The sequence below is a fragment of the Alosa pseudoharengus genome, unplaced genomic scaffold (genome assembly GCF_046254945.1).
Source record: "Alosa pseudoharengus isolate Yale_2024_CS ecotype anadromous, Long Island Sound unplaced genomic scaffold, YU_APseudo_1.1 YU_APseudo_1.1_scf_21, whole genome shotgun sequence".
NCBI lineage: Eukaryota > Metazoa > Chordata > Actinopteri > Clupeiformes > Clupeidae > Alosa > Alosa pseudoharengus.
This window is the reverse complement of record NW_027468674.1, coordinates 19,278,774-19,299,314: the sequence shown is the minus strand read 5'-3', so window position 1 is coordinate 19,299,314 and position 20,541 is coordinate 19,278,774. Positions and strand designations below refer to the sequence as shown.

The 20,541-nt window shown below is 42.8% G+C and overlaps 1 protein-coding gene across 1 annotated transcript; it reads left to right on the top strand.

The window, feature by feature from the left end:
* Positions 1-12,101: 12,101 nt before the first annotated feature.
* On the top strand, positions 12,102-19,952 carry kcnj2a (potassium inwardly rectifying channel subfamily J member 2a). The gene is made up of 2 exons (XM_076298067.1): positions 12,102-12,253; positions 15,541-19,952. The coding sequence occupies exon 2, from the start codon at positions 15,814-15,816 to the stop codon at positions 17,122-17,124; it is 1,311 nt and encodes a 436-aa protein (XP_076154182.1). The 5' UTR covers positions 12,102-12,253; positions 15,541-15,813; the 3' UTR covers positions 17,125-19,952.
* The last annotated feature ends 589 nt before the right edge of the window (positions 19,953-20,541 follow it).

Genomic DNA, 20,541 nt, shown 5'->3' with positions numbered 1-20,541 from the left:
CTGAGAGACCATTTTTCCAGAGAGCTGATAATGAAAGTGTCATGTTTTACAGATGAAAAGACATTCAGTCACCTGTTTACACCTCAGACAATCTTATCTCATGGCCCAATACTGCCTCAATAGGTAAGAACATGTAAGTGGAGGAGATAGTCGACAAGGAACTAATATTCACCATAGTATCTCTTTTACTGCCTGGCTACACCAGGAGTGCAACTGAAGCATTCCGTTCGCGGAGCGTAAATAGTTTTAGAAGACTGGTCAATTTTTTGTTCATGTTTTGAATGTGCTCACATCTCACGTGTACTCACGCCTGGTGTAACCAGTTCTACTGATTATAGTGGAAGCTAATTGTTGCAGCATACGCTAACAGAACCCTTCAGTTGGATGCACAGTGGAGCCCTGCTGTCAGCTATACACTTCAGACCTTTCACTGAACATAACACAAGCATTATATTATAATGTTATTGTGAACTACCTGGACGTGCTTTACAGTGTGTGGTTAATCAGTGCAGCTTGCCACACAACCAACCACAAGTGACAGAGCACAGGCTTAAGAATACAATTAAACCTAACTGGGGATTCACATACATTCTAAGATCTTAAGGTTTGGGATTAACATGTGATACAAGGGAGACAATTGCACACTTTGTCTTCACAAAATTACACACGTTGCCTTCACTGTGAAACATAGACTGATGACATAGCAAACGCCTCTTGAGATCTTGAAATATTATTTGACACATAATGTGACAAAATCTATATAGATGTTTTGGTAACACTTTACTTGACGGGTGAGTTCATAACACATTCATAGCAGCTGTCATAAACTGCACATAAAGCATTCATGACTGTTTCAAGAGACATGACTCAACAAACCTTTCATGAATGTGGAAGACATAACGACAAATATGTGTCAAAATAAAAGTCCAACAATTGCAAAGCAGCGTTGCCGTTTTTGTTCCAAACCTCTTACCTGATCACGTCACATCTGAGTCAATGGGCTACTCCAGTGCCAAAAAGACAGAACATGGTCAAGCAAATAATTTTTGTTTCTTAAAAATGTATTTGTTTTATGATACCTTTGCAGATGATTTCTCATCTTTTGCTACTGGGAATGTCCAACCGTTCCAGGTTACACAAATACGGGTCAGCTGAATGTACAGTAGGCCCCTAGGCTAGTTTACCTCCCAGCAGGGCCGCGTTTGGGCATTGGGCAAAGGGGCTGCTGCCCCGGGCCCCGGCCACTAGGGGGCCCCGGCGCGGGACATTTAAAAAAGAAAACAAGTGTCTTATCGTCACCTGTCCTTGCCCGTAACAATGCATTCTATCACAGACAACAATGACTTCGCATGAGACAATATATGAGGAAATATGAAAGCGGATCTCGAAAAAAGAGAGAGCTTCAGCCAGACGTTCTCAGGTAAGGCGCGCCAAAACCACGGCCGTACGCACTGTGCGTATCAGCCAGGCTACTCAACAACGACAGAGAATTTCCCCTGTGTGCGTGTATTCACACCAAATTGGCCTAGGCTACCATAACTTCTCAACTCTGCACAGTAGCCTATTCCATTAACTTCATGCCAGTAGGCTATTTACAATTTTCTGTAAAGTGTGTAACGTTATCAATCAACTTAAAGCAGAACTATGCACGCGCGCACCTTTTGTTTGAGCAGGAGAGATACACAGGCATGCTACAGAAGTTGTAGGCTAGCTTGTTGTTTTCTATTACTATCTATGCTGGTTATCAGCACACAATGGTATGAGCTAATTCAATAACTCGAGACTCATCATGGATATAACACGTTTTTTTAAACAACGTAAACAGAAAGGATGGAGACAGCAAAGCGAGAGGAGTTATTTCAAATGGGCAAGCCGCAAGCACAAGGTAGGCAAGATTATTGCTTGTCAAAACGTAGGCTAGCATTACCACTGTTTAGCCATACAACGTAGCCTTCGCTAGAACAAAATTAGGTAACTTTAGCCTTTATAGGGCTATACAAAGTTGTCCAAATAAATAGGTCGTTGTTAGGCGTTGTTGTTATAAAGATATTGCATGTGGATGTTATTAGCCTACTACAGTAGGCTACTTTTTAACTGACCAATGCAGGAACCTAACCGGGACAAATATTATCAAAGCGTTGAAAGTTAGGTGGGTGTGTGCGTACCATCGCATTCATTCCTGCAGGCGCCCTGTCCACTTTTTTCAAAACGAGGATCAAAATAGTGATAAGTCCACGTCTAGGCATACTACCCCTGTCCCTGACAACGTTACCGTTATCGGCTACGACACCCCCCTTGTTTGTATTTGATGTGGTTGGGCTGTGTGTGTGCGCTAGACTGCGTGTTTCAATGTATTTGACGTCGTGGCTGGCTAGGGCTGCGTGTTACAGTGTATTACAGACAGCGTGTTACAATGCATCATGATCAGTGTTGGGCAAGTTACTGAAAATTAGTAATTAGTTACAGTTACTAGTTACTTCTTTCAAAAGTAATTCAATTACGTTACCAATTACTGTATATCAAAAGTAATTAGTTACTAGTGTTATGCTGGGTTTTACCAATAATAAAGACGCCAACACTGGACTGCATTTAACTGATTTATCCGTAACTTCTGTGTTCTCAACTCTCATCCCGGTGTTCCCTCTAAAAACGTCCGGGTACAACACATACATTGTAACATCCTTCCTTTTTTTTTTTTTTTACAAACAAAACATGAAATGTTAAACACTGAGCAACAGTAAACACAAAGTCCATTCAAACAAAGTCACGGAGGTGTGCTGGCCTTTTGATGACCCTGCCACATCTTGTAGTGATAACATCCTGCGCCGTCTGTGGGTCAGGTGAGGCTGGAGTGGGTGGTGTGGTGTTTATGGGTCTGGGAGCCTGCGGGTCACCCACTCTGATGGCCTCCTTTTTGGGTGAGACCCTAGGGGATGGTCTCAGGTGCCTCCGATTCCGTCTCAGGATGGTCCCATTCTCCAGTTTGACTGTGTATGATCTGTCCTTGACTTGCCCCATCACGGATGCTGGTGTCCAATATAAGTGGCGGCCCACTTCTGTCTGCACCCTAACTTGCTCTCCTTCCTGTAGTGGTCTCAATTGCTTGGCTCCTTTGTTGTAGTAGTGAGCCTGTCGTAGCTTGTTCTCCTGAACGGCTGTCTCAGTGTCTACTACTGCAGGCTTTAGCAGGCTGTCACACATCGGTAGTAGTGTCTTAGTTCTTCTGCTCATTAGTCTTTGTGCGGGACTGGCCTGGAATCCTTGTGCTGGGGTGTTTCTGTGAGCCAGTACGGCCAGGTAAGGATCTGATTTTGCTTGCATGGCTTTTGCCATAAGTCTCTTTGCTGTCTTGACAGCCGACTCGGCTTTTCCATTACTCTGAGGATATGTCGGTGATGATGTCACATGTTCAAATTCCCAGGCCTTGCTAAACTGTCTGAATTCATGAGAGCTGTACTGCGGGCCGTTATCAGAGATCAGCACATCTGGGATTCCGTGGCGTGCGAAGTGTGCCTTCAGTTTGTGGATGACCGTGACTGACCTGGTGTCAGGGAGACGGTCAACCTCCCAGAAGTTCGAGAAATAGTCCACGGTCACTAAATAGTCCTTGTTGTTGAAGGTAAAGAGGTCAGTTCCCACTTTGGCCCATGGTCTTAATGGGAAGTCATGAGAGTGTAACGGCTCTTTCTGCTGCAGAGTGTCTACCTCTCTGCAAACACTGCATTTTGCTATGTATGTCTTCAGCTGTTCATGCATACCGGGCCAGTACACACATTCCCTTGCTCTCCTGAGACAGTTTTCAATGCCTAAATGTGAGGCGTGAATCTTCTCCATGATTTCAGTTCTCAGGTTATTTGGAATGATAGCTTTCTCACCTCTGAGGATGACATTGTTTTGCACACTTAATTCATCTCTCATAGAGAAAAATGGTTTTACCACATCTTCAACCTGTGCTTTTGCTTCCGGCCACCCCTGTAGTATCCTCTGTTTCAGTGTCTGAAGAGTGGTGTCCTTCTCTGTTTCCTTTTGAATTCTCTGCAGTCTTTCTTCAGATATAGGTAAGTAATGAATCATGTTCACAGTTTCAATTTCAGCTTCAACTGATCCCTCTGGTGCGCATTCTGGCAGGTATGCTCTGCTCAGTGTGTCGGCCACGTGCATCAGCCTACCTGGGACGAATACCACTTCTATTTCATACTTCTGAAGTCTTAATAACATTCTCTGTAGCCTTTTCGGTGCGCTGAGCAAAGGCTTCTTTGTGATGGTCTCTAGGGGTTTGTGGTCAGAGTGTACTACTACTTTTCTACCGTATGTATATTGGTGAAATTTCTCCATCCCAAACAGTATGGCCAAACACTCCTTTTCGATTTGTGCATACCCTCTTTCAGTGGGTTTGAGTGCTCTGCTGCCGTATGCTATTGGTTGACCTGCTTGCATGAGTGCCGCTCCTAGTCCTGTTTCTGAGGAATCACACTGGAGGGTAAGATCTTCCTTTGGGTTGTAGTATTTCAGGACGGGTGCTGTGGCGATCATTTTTTTCACCTTTGCGAATGCCTCTTCCTGTGTGTCTGTCCATTCCCAGATCACGTCCTTGTGGGTCAGCTGCCTCAGGACATCACAGCTGTCTGACAGGTGAGGGCAGAATTTAGCGAGGTAATTGACCATTCCGAGCAACCTCTGCAGGCCCCTCACATCTGCTGGTCTGGGCATCTCGTGAATAGCTCGGACCTTCTCAGGGTCAATCTTTAACCCCTCTGATGTCAGTCTATGGCCTATATAAGGCACCTCTTTCTGTCGCAGTCTGAGTTTGTCAAAGTTGAGTTTAATGTTTTGTGTTCTGCATCGCTCAAGGAGTCTTTTTAATTTCTCATCATGGTCCCTCACTGCTATTTCGTCATTTCCGCCTTCGCCGATGATGAGGATGTCGTCCGCAATGATGCGCACACCAGGCAACCCATCAAGTGCCTGCGTCAGTCTTTGCTGAAAGACCTCGGATGCTGGGCTGATTCCCATAGGCATTCTCATCCACCTGAATCTTCCAAAAGGTGTCGCAAATGTTGTTGTGTAGCTTGAGTGTTCCGTCAGTTTCACGTGCCAGAATCCATTCTTCACATCACACACTGTGAATACTTTTGCATTTGCTAGGTCTGGAAGTATGTCATCGATCGTCGGTAGTGGGAAATGTTGTCTCTTCAGTGCTTTGTTTAGAGGTCTGGGGTCGATACAGATCCTCAGTTTTCCAGACGGCTTCTTGACCACTACCATGTTGCTGATCCAATCTGTGCTTTTTTCAACCTGCATAATGATTCCTCTTTCCACCAAACTTCTTAGCTCCTCCTTCAGCGGGTTCATCAGTGCCACCGGAACTCTGCGCTTTGGTAGCTTTACAGGCGATACGCTTGGATCAACTTCTAATTCATACGTCCCTGGTAAACAGCCGTCACCTTCAAATACGTCTGCATATTGCTGTCTGATGTGTGCTTCATCCAGCGGTTTCTCATCACTATGTGAATGTGTGACGATGTCGTCTATGGCCATGATGTTCTCCTTCTGTATCCTCACTAGGTCCATGCCTTGTACTGCTTTGTTTCCCAGTAGGGGGACAGGTGAGTGTCCTTCGACCACCATGAATTCAAGTTTGTACAGTTTCTTGTTTCTTGGGTTTTGTATTTTTATCTTGCATTTGCCTAAGGGTTTTAAAGTGCTCTTGTTGTACATGACCAGGAGTTGTTGTGTGTCCTCTAATTTGGTGTCTGGGTTCAACAGGTGTATGGGAATGATGTTGCAGCTTGCTCCACAGTCAAGTTGGAATCTGACTGGCCTCTCTCCCAGTAGCATAGTTGCAAATAGTTGTTTTCCTTGAGTGTGCTCATGTCCATCTGAATAGAGGCTAAGTATTTCCTGAAACTCGTCAGTCTCTGTCACACTATGTATTTGCTTGGCCTGTGTGCCTGTGGCTTTGCACTTCGAAGCAAAGTGGTTGTATTTCTTGCATTTGCTGCAGGTCTTCCCATATGCCGGACAACTCTCTTTTTTCCATTCGTGCTGTTTGCCACAGAATCTGCAGTTTTTTATTTCTTTTGGTCTTGCTCCCTGATCCCTTGTTGCTTTCCTGACTGCGTGAACCTCTTCAATATGTTGACCTTCGATTGTCTTTGCATTCTCTTTAGAGAGCTCTGCTGCTCTGCATATTCGCATGCATTTCTCCAGTGACAAATCTGACTCGCGCAGTAAGCGTTCTCGCACGTGCGAATTTTGGATTCCACACACAATTCTATCTCTGATCAATGAGTCTTTAACAGTTCCGAAATTACATGTGTCTGCAAGCACTCTTAAATCAGTGACATACTTGTCAATGGTTTCTTTTTCTTCTTGGTCTCTAGAGAAGAATTTGTACCTTTCCACCGTTTCGTTTGGCTTTGGGTTGCAGTGTTTGTCAAAGAGATCTAATATTCTGTCTAATGTCTCGTCTTCGCCTGACGGGAGTGTAGCCCATAGCGTTCCGCTAAGTTCTCTTCCAGTTTCTCCTATCAGATATTTGAAGACTTTTACCTTCGTTTTGTCATCTGAATCTGCTAGTGTAATGTCGACGTACAGGCAGAACTCATCTTTCCACGTCTTCCAAGCTTTCGCCAGGCACGTAGAATTCCAATCCAAACTGGCGGGTGGTTTCAGTCCAAACGCATCCATATTATTTTGCAGGTCGTTGCGTGTCTACGTGTTCAGACTGTAGGCCTACTTCTTCCTCCTCCAAGTCACCGTCTTCATCCGACATAAGTCAACGTTCGTTTCATACCGCTGCCACCATGTTATGCTGGGTTTTACCAATAATAAAGACGCCAACACTGGACTGCATTTAACTGATTTATCCGTAACTTCTGTGTTCTCAACTCTCATCCCGGTGTTCCCTCTAAAAACGTCCGGGTACAACACATACATTGTAACAACTAGAGAAAGTAACTTTTGAGTTATTTTAAGTCTGCTTTTAAAATGTCAATATGAACAGTACTGAACAGTCACACACACAATAAACCTAATTTTTGGACCTATTTATTGTAGTTTCAACGGCCCTTCAAATCAATAGCCTTGTGCATGAGTTCTCAAACTTTTTCCGACCACAAAACATTCTACAATGCATGGCCTCCCTGACCTTGTTTTGCGCCACCCTCACCATCTAGGTGGTTTGATAGATATGTACAGTACACTGCCTACTTCTTGCCTTCTAGTATGCATGGTGGTGCACTGACACTGAATTCTGCAATATAGTAATAAGTTATTATTATCATTATTATTGCAATCCTTCTGTAGGCTACATGGAATTCGTTCAATGGGATGTAATGTGAAACAATGTTAAATGGCCTATTTTCAAAGCAGTTATTGTCTGCTCACACACACATAACCTTAGGTTATCATCATCCTGCTTTGAACACAGTTGTATTATATAGCATTTTAAGCACCACCAGTTTGGGAAAAGCCTGCGCTGCACAAGTGCTGAACTACCGAAATAAGTTCTAATGCATCCGAGAGTTTGGGATTGTCGCGCACTATGCAGAAGGTTACTCTTCATCTGACAAGGTGTTCCAGAGAGAAGTTGCATGTTCCGTCGCAGACAAATGAATCCATAACACCATGGACGTCAATTCCGATGTAAACATAGCCTACTGTGCAAATAACTCAAGTCGCTGTTACGGTAGGCTATTTGGAGGTTTCTTTATCTGGTAAGTGAAATCTGCATTTTCCTCTCGAGTTAAACGTGTGCTTGATTGTGCCAATGCTATATATAGGCTACCGTAGACTATTGGTGTTGTGGCGTGGCTATGTTGTAAGAATGAGAAATTGATATAACGAGGCTTTTGTGCAATAGGCGAAAAAGAGCGGAGATAAACAACAATGCGCTTTTACTGGAGCTTACGAGATGGAAACGAAAGGGAAAAGGCTTTTAAGATGCCCATTTAAATTGTAGCGTAATGCACTCTTGTGTGTTTTAGCATAAATCTGAAATAAGGAGGAATGTGAGGAGGCTCCTATTAACTGTAAAGAATAGCTGCAATCTAAACATGAAACACAATCGCTGGAAACACAGCTAAGGTCGGGAGACAAAGCAGCAAATGTGCATCTTGTCTGCAGTCGTTCATTCAAGATCAACAGAGTAACGCAAATAACGAACTCTTTGAAATTTCAGTAATTGTAATTGCATTACTGGATTTACAAAAATACTTCGTTACATGCTCGTTACCACTAAAAGTAGTGGAATTACAGTAACGCGTTACTTTGTAACGCATTACTCCCAACACTGATCATGATGTGGCTAGATTTAATTCATTATGTGTCAAGTAATATTGTAGAAAGTTCATGTTTGTCACCTTGCTTGGCTTGTGGCCTGTTTCCATTAAATCCATCTTAGCTTTGGCTTGTGGCTTGTTTCCATTCAATCTTAGCATTCACATTGTAGGAGGTCTTGAAGGGTATTTTCCTAAAGGTGGTATGACTCCTTTTCCTGTTTGTATAAAAACATCGGTAACACTTTACTTGATGGGTGAGTTCATAACACATTCATAGCAGCTGTCATAAACATGCACATAAAGCATTCATGACTGTTTCATGAGACATGACTCAATATTCATACCAAACATTTTATGAATGTGGAAGACAGAACGATGACAATTTGTCAAAATAAAAGTCCAACAATCGCAAAGCAGCATTGCCGTTTTTCTCTCCAGCCTTTGTAAATATTTATGATATCTTACATATTGATACCGGTATTCATGAATATCTTAAGTCTACATCGAATGTCACTTTACTATACAAGTTGTGAAGTATTCATAATCACTGAATTTAACACTGGGAGGCAGGGCCAGGTTAAGGTCATCTGGGGCCCGGGGCAGAGGCCTCCCCGAGCCCCCCCCCCCCATTCATTTTTTTTCAATATATATTACTATTATTATTATTATTATTATCAATATACATAAGACAGAGAGAGAGAGAGGCAATTAAATTATGACAAACATAATGTAAAAATGAAATTTGCATTTATATGGAGGAACCGTATAACCAACATAATAACACAATTGTACCAACATACAAAAAACAAGTAGCCTACAAACATGGGGCAATGCACACAAAAAAATCAACCATGAAATATTACATTATTACCATCAATTACTTCAACTAAGGCTTGAAAACTTCCAGTGGTACCCAGGTCAGACTAAAATGTGCAACTCCCGAACTCTGAACTCATGAAACATTGTAGCCTAGAGTTTGGCGTGCACGCACATATCGTAGATAATTTTACACTAACAGGAAAAGGAAGCCATGCCACCTTTTTATACATATTTTATAACATGTTTAGTTTTATTTTTTAATATATCCCCATGAGTTTAAAGTGCTATATTTACTTCTTGCTCTGCATGATAATTGCATCATGCGACAGTGTCGTGGCTGTGCACTACAACCACAAACTTCAGTGGCTCACAACAAAAATGTGATTTAACAGGCTACATCTTGCACGAATTATAAGTGGTCCTGTACAAAAATATTTCTAAAATGTCCCATGTACTGATTTATTTTAGTGGTTATTTTAATGAATTTTCCATTTCATGCGTCCGAGGGACAATGAGGTCATTCAAGGGTGCTCTTAACAACCACGACAAGTGTGTCAAGCATCAAATGATTTGTTTGACTATTTCAGGAATAAGTTAGTAGGCCTACCAGAAATAATTTATCCACAGTAAAGGAACTGATTAGATGCCACACTTTATGTAGTTTTATTCTATTGCACTTTTATTGTCATGTGTAAACTTTCATCTGTGGTTTCACATACATGTAGACATCCGGGATAAGTAAAACTAATTTTACAATCTCCTTAAAGGTGCATACTATGTTTTAATTGCTTATGTGTGAGGAGATTGTAATATTAAAGGGGGCACCCAGTGTGCTGCAAAAAATGTCAACAATGGATTCTAGCCAAACATAACTATGTGGCGAGTTCAGAGTGAGACTATAACAGTAAATATGTTAACAGTTGAGTGAGATTGGCACAAGTGAGTGACCATAACATGCTGTCATCCTGAATGACAACACACACACACACACACACACACGCACGCACGCACGCCCCCCCCCCCCCCCCCCCCCCCCCCACACACACACACAGGGAGAATAAATACAGGCACTCTTAAATCCGATGCCACGCCTAAGTATCTTAATATGGCAAAAACGGCATGGTCGTGGAAATAACTTTATATATCAATACTAGAAGTAATAAAATGGGCCTAGATGACAGAACATGAAACTTCAAACTGTTCTTTTAAAACAACTGATAACAAATAAGTTATTATTATTATTATTATTGTTTTTATAAACCCCTGATTAAACCACCATTTTCAAAGTATAGATAGGGCCTTCTAATGAAATGGGGTGCAACACTAATGCCTGATGGACCTGAATGTTTGCTTAAGTACCTGAGCAAAAGAGCAGACTTAAGCTTAAGTTCAAACTAGATATGAAATATCAAGTAGGCCAGACAATGATTAGACAATGCAGTGGTACCTCTCCGAGGTGGTAAGAGACAATCACTGATACAAAGGCTAATGTGAATGAACTCATTTCTGAATCTTTCAGGAGGTCAGGTCTGAACATACACATAGAGAGAATGGAGAATGTAAAATGTCAACACCGCAGAAATTATGTCTAATTGTAGTTAGCAGAGGTCATTGGTAGTAGGACTTTCACTCCACTAATTTCACAGCTGAACCGTTCGTGAGAGAGTGAAGTCTCTAGCTCTCCACCTTGTGGTCATAAGCAGCGCTACCCGCCCACTCCCTCAAATTGGGCATAAAAAGTAAACACACGGTGTGAGCGCCGAAGTCACACACCATGGCCCTACCAACATAGCCGCAATTATTTATAGAAAGGCTTTAAAAAGTAACAAAAATAAGCATTTCGGAACAGGTTCATAGAGAAAGCGGCTTCGGTCCATTAAGTAGCGGTCTGTCATTGCATCCTCAGACACGCAGCTGCGGAGAGTGACTGGCTGTGTGTCCAAACAGAAATTTGGCACAGAAATGGTTTAACAGTGGAGGGGCGCTGGATCAAATGCCTCAAGGTCTGTCTCTCTGTCTGTTTAATAACCTACATGAGACATCATCCACGACAATAATATAAGTAGTCCCCTGTTGAATTCAAAACTGTATGACAATGTCAGGCAAGTTAAGGGCTACTGTGGACAACAAAATGTTGTGTTTAAAACGATCTTCCTCGTTCACTTGAAAAAGACGCTACTTCAGACACAACATAGCCAATCCTACGAAAATGCATTGCGACATTCAACAAGTGTTTGGCTGATGCAAACTCAGGAAGAGATTACTCCATCAGAAATAAAGTAGTAGCTGGTATTCAGTTTGCTGTTTTAAAGTTCAGAATAACCTGAAGCCCCTGATTAACTGTAAGGTTATAGACTGCCAAGAAAAGCTACTTGCGCCCAAGAGACCAATAACGGCTACGTGAATGAGGAGAGTTCACCATTCGGTTCCAACACAGCCGAAAATCCAGAATGTATGAAGCCAATGAAGCATATGAGTATGCTGTAGATTACCAGGAAATAAAATATTACCAGATGTAAATGGAGAGCTATTTGCGCATATCTAGCCTAATTTATAGGATATTATGATGGTGAATCATATGCGCATTAAATTGCAATTATGGAACTAAAACGCCGATAAGAGTTTGGCAATGATCCAATCGCTGTTAATCTGAACCTGCGAATTGAAATCGTGAGTTTAAATAGGCTACACGTTAACCATTATGAAGCTCACTGACTACAATTCTTACAGGAAGTAAATGCTAAATTGATCTAAGATTTAAAAAAAAACTAACTGCCTTGTGTCTTTGTAGTTCAAAGGGTGAATTTCCTCAGTCATTTATTTACCATAGATAACTATTTGACATCAATTCCAGTGCTCCTGCAGCTGATGTATCAGCAACAAACGCTCATATCTTCCTCTCTCACACTTGATTGGTTGGCTACAGGCCATCGGGCGGGGCAAGCCCTTCTTTAAATGGCATTGGGGACCCCGCCGGCTAAGCACATTGTCAAGCGCAGTCATATCAGAACCGTGAAAGTTAGTTTTCTCTTACATCCAGTTCAAAATACGGCAGATATGAGACGTCTGTAAACATAGTGTGGATAGCGGAACAACCCTACTGGTGGGATATACTCGATATCGATCCTTACTGATCCACAAATGACAAACAGGTAGGGCATTCTCTATAATGCATTTTGAGTTATTTTTTACATTCAATGAGTGAATATACTACACAGAAGCAATCTGTTCACATTACTTGCAACATTAATATGTCAAGGGGAATATTTGTTTAGAAGCATATATCACCCTATTGGGATTTATATGCAATGATATTTATCAAGGTACAGATTTTTCTTTCGACAATTAAAACAGAAGTATTTGGATAGATGTGTAATCTCTGTGTGTAACCACTGAAGCGTATCTGAAAACCTTGCCGGATGGATGCGCTCTGCGAATGTTGGATGGAGTCACAGTGATCTTGGTAAATCCTCGCGCAAAGTCCGCACACTGATGTACGGACTTGGCTCAGCTATCACGTTAGTTCAGGCATAGTTGAGGCATACCACCGGCGTGAATGTTAATGGAAAAAAGTCGTCAAAACTTAGATAGCGCTGCAGTTTCTGTTCACCGCACCTGTTCCCATTTGTCGTGCACAAATGACGCTGCTGGCTTCGCGCATGCAGAGCTGCGCCTTGTGTTGTCAATCAAATATTCCATTCACTCTACACATTCATTTTTGCCAGTTTACTTCCAACACTGAAGCCGCAAAGAGTATTTGATTGTCAGAAACCTATAAGCACACGCTGTTTTATGCTAATATTTTAACAATATGTTGAAGGGATGGCTTTATTAATGAAATCAGATTCTAAGTCTGTGTTGGCAGTTTTTCTATTTTTGACATATTTATGCAAATCCAGAGTCAAAATATGAATTACAACGGAGCCTCACAAGTAAAAAGCATGCAGGTCCTTGTCTCAAAAACGAACAGATATTTACAAAAATAGAACCGTTTTATGTAACTGTTTTCCCAGCATTCTTCCTAGAGCAGAATAACCAAAATAAACTTCAATCATCAGTCAATGTTCTGTTGTGTTCCGGACTTTCAAAAGAACAGGACCAAATGCATTTCACATCAAGGAATTGCACTGATGCAGTGCTGTGCTTAGGCCTATCTGTTTATTAATGGAAATCTGATAGTTATGCTTAATAGGAACACAAAGGTATGACCTTTTGTTTAGTCTCCCTTAGTACACTAGCCATGACCACAATAACAGTTGCCTAGAACAAGGATGCTTTGCAGCTCTGCAGCAAATGTCTTTGGAATCTGTTTGGCTTGCAGCGGTGTGTGCTGTGATTTTCAAATTTTAAGTTCTCACTCTGCAGAACATTAACATTACCCTTTTGAATGGGGCGACTCAGCAACTAAGATATGTGAGCTGCCAGTGCTATAATTTCATTTTCACCATTAAATAGGCGAAGAACGCAGCCATAGAACAACCAAGTCATTGGATACCTTTAAGCCTTCTAAAGGGATTTCACACAGTCAGTCTTTGTCTGTCTGTGTCTTCTTTTCAGTTATTTAAAATGAAGTAAAAATACATAACAATACTGAGTGTTCACAGAGCTGGTTGCTAGGAGAGTTTGAATTTAGGACATGTGGAACAGACTCTGTGCTCTAATGAGTTGTGTTTTAGGCCTGCCAGGGTATCCTCCTAGGACTAGTATTATGCTGCAGAGACCATTAGGTCCCAGGGGGTGAACAGAAAGTCAACAAGTTCTGGCTCTCATACGCTCTCTCTCGCAGTGGAACATAGCCTGTGTGTGTGTGTATGTGTGTGTGTGTGTGTCTGTGTGTGTTATAATTTCTTTAATATCTGCTTTCTATGCACTAATGCGTAAGAGGGGGTGAATTACATACATCAGACTCTGAAAGGTCACTAGCAGAACAGGAAAAAAGGTTATATTCCATAAAGTTGTAATGTTGCGACTGAAAGGCATTCCCCCCCCCAACGGAACAATTAGTTTATTTCTCTGTGCATGGAATGTGATGTGTCTGTCGCACCGACACTCTGTTAAACCGCCTCATTAAGAGCCCTATAGGCTAGAGCTAAAGAGGGCTGGAAACAAGGAAAGTTTCCGGATCCCCTTCTGTTTCTGCCGGGAGTGAGGGGAAAAGGTTTTTGCACCAGTGCACTGGTTAAAGGAGACAGTCATGCAAAACATTTCCCTCTGCGATTTGCTGGTTGTTATTAGTAAGGTATGTGAAAATGGGCATTAACAATGCACCAGTGGGCAATAAGCTTGGCAGTGCCTGGCCAAGCTTGTGACAAACACACTGGCCGTGGCGTTAGTTTAGTCTTTGCACGGATGCAAGTGCCTGTCTTATCAATGTGGCGCTTTGTCACCTTATTGGAAAGTCACCCCTGCCCTCTGGGCAGCTCAAAGGCCACTGCAAGCAGAGGTTCACATATTAGTATAGTATAAGTATAGTATATATACTCTTTTGATCCCGGTCTCTGCATTTATCCCAATCCGTAAATTAGTGAAACACACTCAGCACACAGTGAAGTGAAGCACACACTAATCCCGGCGCAGTGAGCTGCCTGCAACAGCGGCGCTCGGGGAGCAGTGAGGGGTTAGATGCCTTGCTCAAGGGCACTTCAGCCGTGCCTACTGGTCGGGGTTAAAACCGGCAACCCTCCGGTTACAAGTCCGAAGCACTAACCAGTAGGCCACGGCTGCCCCCACAACAACAACCAAAGTTATTGGGCTGTTGCTGGCAATGGGATGTGTGGTCCTGATAGGAGGCCTAGAGTCTAATGTGACATTGTCTAATGCTGAAGTTAAGTTCTCTGGGGTCAGATTGAGAATCTGTGACCCTTAGTATGATGGGAAATTATCTTGTCAGCAGTACTCTGCCAACAAAAACGTTTTACTATCAGAGAGAAATTGGAGCCAATTTTGTGTTGACCTCTCCCACCAGGGGGGTTGAAAAGGCAGAACAGGGACAAATGCAGTCTGTTTCATCAAAACTAAGTGAAATATTGCCTAAGTGTTTGATGCTCTGTATATTTCTCTGTGTATATACCCTCTAATGGTAGGAAGGATAGGAATGGATCCTTTATACATGTGTAAAACAAGAATTTCACAGGTCTGCATCCAGAAAAGTATTTAGTAGTTCCATGTCTTTCGGTAACCCCAACATGATGTCAGTAAGTGAGAGTAAGTAACACCTTAATTAAAGATGAACCAAACGAGGGCATCATGTGGCACACCGGATAGCCACCCGCAACGTTTGTTGTCGGTTTCATCAGTGCTATTTTTAGGTTTCCGTCAGACTCCAACACTCTACACACACATAGTAGGGCTCTTTTCTCCTTGTGTTCTCCATCAAATATCTGACAGTCTCTTCTTGTCTTCTCTTGCCTCCTTCCACCCGCCCCCCCTTCCCCTTCAGGACACCCAATTGATGAGGCCCAAGGAACGGACGAGAGAGGACTAGCTGGCCACCTCCGCCCCCCCCGCAGACCTTCCTGTCTCACCGCAGGCCGATAAAAAAATAGAGCGAGAGCAGAGCGACGCCATTAGCGTCCGGCTCTTTTTGCGCCACTGTTTCCTGCTTGTGTTGGTCCCCGGGAGCGTTTCAAAACTGTTTCTCCAACGCTTTTTCCAGAAACTCAGACTGTTTTCCAGAGCAGAAGCAGCAGCTCAGCCCTCCCCGACAGAGGTGATGGGAAGCTCGCGGCCCAACCGCTACAGTATTGTGTCATCCGAGGAAGACGGCATGAAATTGGCCACCATGGCCGTGCCCAATGGCTACGGCAACGGCAAGAGCAAAGTGCACACGCGCCACCCGGCGCACAGCCGCTTCGTCAAGAAGGACGGCCACTGCAACGTGCAGTTCGTCAACGTTAGCGAGAAGGGCCAGCGCTACCTGGCCGACATCTTCACCACCTGTGTGGACATCCGCTGGCGCTGGATGTTCGTCATCTTCTGCATGGCTTTCCTCCTGTCCTGGCTCTTCTTCGGCTGCATCTTCTGGCTGGTGGCCATCCTGCATGGCGACCTGGACAACGGCAGCGGTCAACTAAGCGGCCAGCGGTGCGTGTCCAACGTCAGCACCTTCACAGCGGCGTTCCTCTTCTCCATCGAGACGCAGACCACCATCGGGTACGGGTACCGCTACGTCACGGACGAGTGCCCAGTCGCTGTCTTCATGGTGGTCTTCCAGAGCATCGTGGGCTGCATCATCGACGCCTTCATCATCGGCGCGGTCATGGCCAAGATGGCCAAGCCCAAGAAGCGCAACGAGACGCTGGTGTTCAGCCACAACGCTACGGTGGCCATGAGGGACAACAAGCTGTGTCTGATGTGGCGTGTGGGCAACCTGCGCAAGAGCCACCTGGTGGAGGCTCATGTCCGTGCCCAGCTCCTCAAGTCCCGCACCACGGCCGAGGGCGAGTTCATTCCCCTCGACCAGATGGACATTGACGTGGGCTTCGACAGCGGCGTCGACCGCATCTTCCTCGTCTCCCCCATCACCATCGTCCATGAGATCGACGAGGACAGCCCGTTCTACGACATGAGCAAGCAGGAGCTGGAGACGTCCGAGTTCGAGATCGTGGTCATCCTGGAGGGCATGGTGGAGGCCACGGCCATGACCACCCAGTGCCGCAGCTCCTACCTGGCCAGCGAGATCCTGTGGGGCCACCGCTTCGAGCCCGTCCTCTTCGAGGAGAAGAACTACTACAAGGTGGACTACTCGCGCTTTCACAAGACCTACGAGGTGCCCAGCACCCCTCTGTGTAGCGCGCGGGAATTGGCAGAGAAAAAATACATCCTGTCCAACTCCAACTCCTTCTGCTACGAGAACGAGGTGGCCCTGCTGAACAAAGAAGAGAAGGAGGAGGCGAACATGGGTGGGGTGGGATTGGAGGGCACCCACACGGATACGATTTCGCTGAACATTACAGAGTCGGAGCACAACCAGGCCACTCTGCCTCTCGAACCGCGGCCACTGCGGCGAGAATCTGAAATATGACTTTTCCCAGACCTCCTGATGAAGGTTTTTTTTTTAAGCAGACACCCTTTGTTCAAAAAGGCACAATGAGAGCTGAATATAGGGCCCTTCAGGGGGGGTGGAGAGATCCAAGCTGACGGTACTGCTGTGATAAAGGTTTTTTTGAGAAGGAGCTATCTGTCATAAGAGGGTTCACAGGAAAACGCATGGCAAAACAAAATACAGCACAGAGACATGGCACCATGACAGAAGAGCATGCAAACGAGCAAAAGCAGTTATAAAAAAATCTGTAAAACTACTTTTGTTTAGACAGTTGATTCTGTGTCACAGATAGTGGTAGAGGTGAGAGATGGCTAGCAAAACTTGAAAAAAAAAAAACAACACTCACACAAGCATGTCATCTTGTTAATCTGACCAGCAACAACCAGAACAATGTCAATTAAGATAAGTATTTTATGATCACTTCATTCAATTTGTTGTCTTTCAGTGTCACTGTGGAGAAAAAAAAGGTAATTTTACAGAGGGAACTATTTACTGAATCACACTGAGCTGAAGCATCCACTGTGGTCAGCAGGCACTGGGGCATATTTTGAATGTTTCATACAGTTGTATGAAACCACAGACAGTTTTATCATTATTATTATTATTTTTTACGTAGCATGTTTGCACATTTATTGACCCCTAGACAGAGCTCTGACATATAATTAATTATTACATAAACGCTGCAATTCAGTTCTATGAATCAGCGTTCTATTTCACAGAAGGTGGAAGATTCTTCTCCATATTTTCCAGGGAAAGTGCAAATGACTAAGACCCTGGGCTTCAGATATGGAATTGTTTTGTTTGTCGTGTTGGGGGCAATAGGGATACTGGAAAAGACACAATTGTTTGGAAAACACACAGGCAATTTTATCCTTTTCCTTTTATTAGAACCAGTTTCCTAGCAGAGCTTATATTGCCAAGTGGAACAAACCTTTTTTTTTCAAAGATAAACATTACACCTGAAAAACAGGAAATACATGGAAAACAATCATGTGTCTGCAAGTACTATCGAAGATCATCAGTTTTTTTTAAAAAACTTAACTGAAAAAGGTTGCATAAATGTGTTCTTATAATGGGCTGGTCTCATTAAGGACTGAAATATATGAAAAAGGTGGGACAAGGTTTTCTGGTTTATCCCGTAAACCTGTACATTATTTAATGTAGCAAGACACTGCACACGCTTCCAAGCATGTGCACACAAAATACCTTAAACACATATGTTAGTATCAACTCTAAACAGGAAGATGGGATGCCAGTTTCTGAGCTTGAGATAGCCACTGTATCCCTGCCTAAGAGTCTTTACACATGACCAAAGGTCAAATTATGAACAATATGTCTGAAAATATAATCATTCATGGAGGTATGATGATCTTGGTTATTTTGTTCGACATCCGTAGATATTTAGATTCAATATGGTGATATTGGTTATTGCTGGTCAAATAGACAGAGACATACCTGTTGAAGATGATGCATCAGACAGGGTCATAAGTTAAGAGTGAACGAAGCACAGATAACAACAAACCCAATAGGGTAAAAAAGAGACAAAAAAACAAAACAAAAATGTGTGAAAGAATGTTTTATAAAAAGTGCTGCTATGTTGCATATTGTGGGTTTTAATATAGAAGACTGAAGCCAAAGAGTATTACTTTTCTTTCTCGTAATAATGCATCCAACTGTTATACAGGTAGAAGTAGACATCTTAAGTCCAGAAAAATACAACTTATTTCCAAATGGAAAGATTTTAAAAGAATGTCTAATACATGTATGCATTCTAATATTTTCATATTCAAAGCCAAATGTATATAGGATTAAAATAATCAGTGAAAGTGTAGAAGGCTACAGGTTAGCTCTCCTTCCCTTTCAGTGAAAAAATGACAACAACTGATAATCACATGTTGCTCCCTGTTGCAGTGTTACATCGTACTTTATGCTGACAGAAGTGTTCATGGTTAAGCACTCCAGAAACACTGTTTTGTGTCTCTTTAACTTATAAAGACTGCATAGTTGGCAAGTGTTACACAGCGAAATGATATGTGGTTAGCAAATTGGGAATGTTTGGGAGGGGTTTTGAGCATAAACACCAAAAAATACTTGTAGACTTTTTTTTATGAGAAATTTTTTTTCCAAATAACTAATATTCTTTCACTCACATTTCCACAGCCTGCTGAATTTCATGAGAGTTCATGGAGTTCGAATATTACAATCTGAATGGCCTTAGTTTCAAGCAATATAACAAACAAACTAATTGACTGTGTGTAGAAGAAGAAATAGTTTGGATTTTATTCATTACCTGCCTGGACAATCAGACAGCTTACCTCAGGGCTAAACCTGAAACGTGAAAACCATCTCCCCCAAGATATCATGTATATATTGTGTCATATCATGTCAAAGGCATCCCCTATAGCTTTATGCTACATCAGAGCATACCCTCTCCATAGCTCTTTAAATTGTGGAGATGACAAATAAATTAATTAAATTAATTAATCAGTTGGTGGACGACATTTGAAATCTGAATTTCAAGGCTTTCAAAAACCAGGTTCTGTTAGATATGCGGACAACCGCAAGGAATTTTATATGCATACAAGATGGTAGCCAGAAGCATTATAGCCTAGACTGATGACTGATTTTTCATTTGTAGAAGTGCTCCGTTTTAACACGACCCTTATCCCCTTTGTTGTAAATATCTTTGTCTTCTTTGCAGTCACTTTTTTTATCAGCCTTCCTATTGTACTGCGAAACAATGGAATGTACAGATTTTTATATAATGATTAATATTATTGATATTATTATTAATGTAATTGTTATTGTACGTGCTATTTTATTCTTTTTTTCAATAAAAAATCAGTGAATGATTGGAAAATGGTTGTCGTGGTTGTTGCTCACTTGTGTGGTTACATAAACGCAAAAAAAAAAAACGGCTGTTTTTAGTGTAAGCGCCTATGAGACAACACACCTGACCCGAATTCACATCTGTCCAGGAAAAAACTTTTAATTAGGACAGCTTGTGATCGGTGGCTCATTTACACCAGTTCTAGTTTTTGCAACACGTCTTCCCAACAACATATTCACAGCAGCAGATTCTCTCTGCTGGTTTCGCAGCGGCCACCGCCACAGAAGCAGATGACCAGAGGAACACAGCGGCCTCGTTTCCACCGCCAGTGCGTCACACGGAGTGTTGCAGGAACAGAGCTGTGCTTTATGAAGCCTAACTGATATCCGAGTGATGACGGAGCAGTCGCCACTCTTTGAGGGAACGCAGGAACCGCATTTGACCCAGCAGGGGATTAACACCTTCTCCTCCAATGCATGCTTTCACACCGCATACATTGCCAACACCCTATACATTACGATGTATATGACACGGGAGTGTGCGTATGTCTAGACGACCACACCCGC

Excerpts from the sequence above, each read along its gene's own strand:
- kcnj2a (XM_076298067.1), top strand. The coding sequence starts at position 15,814 with ATGGGAAGCTCGCGGCCCAACCGCTACAGTATTGTGTCATCCGAGGAA.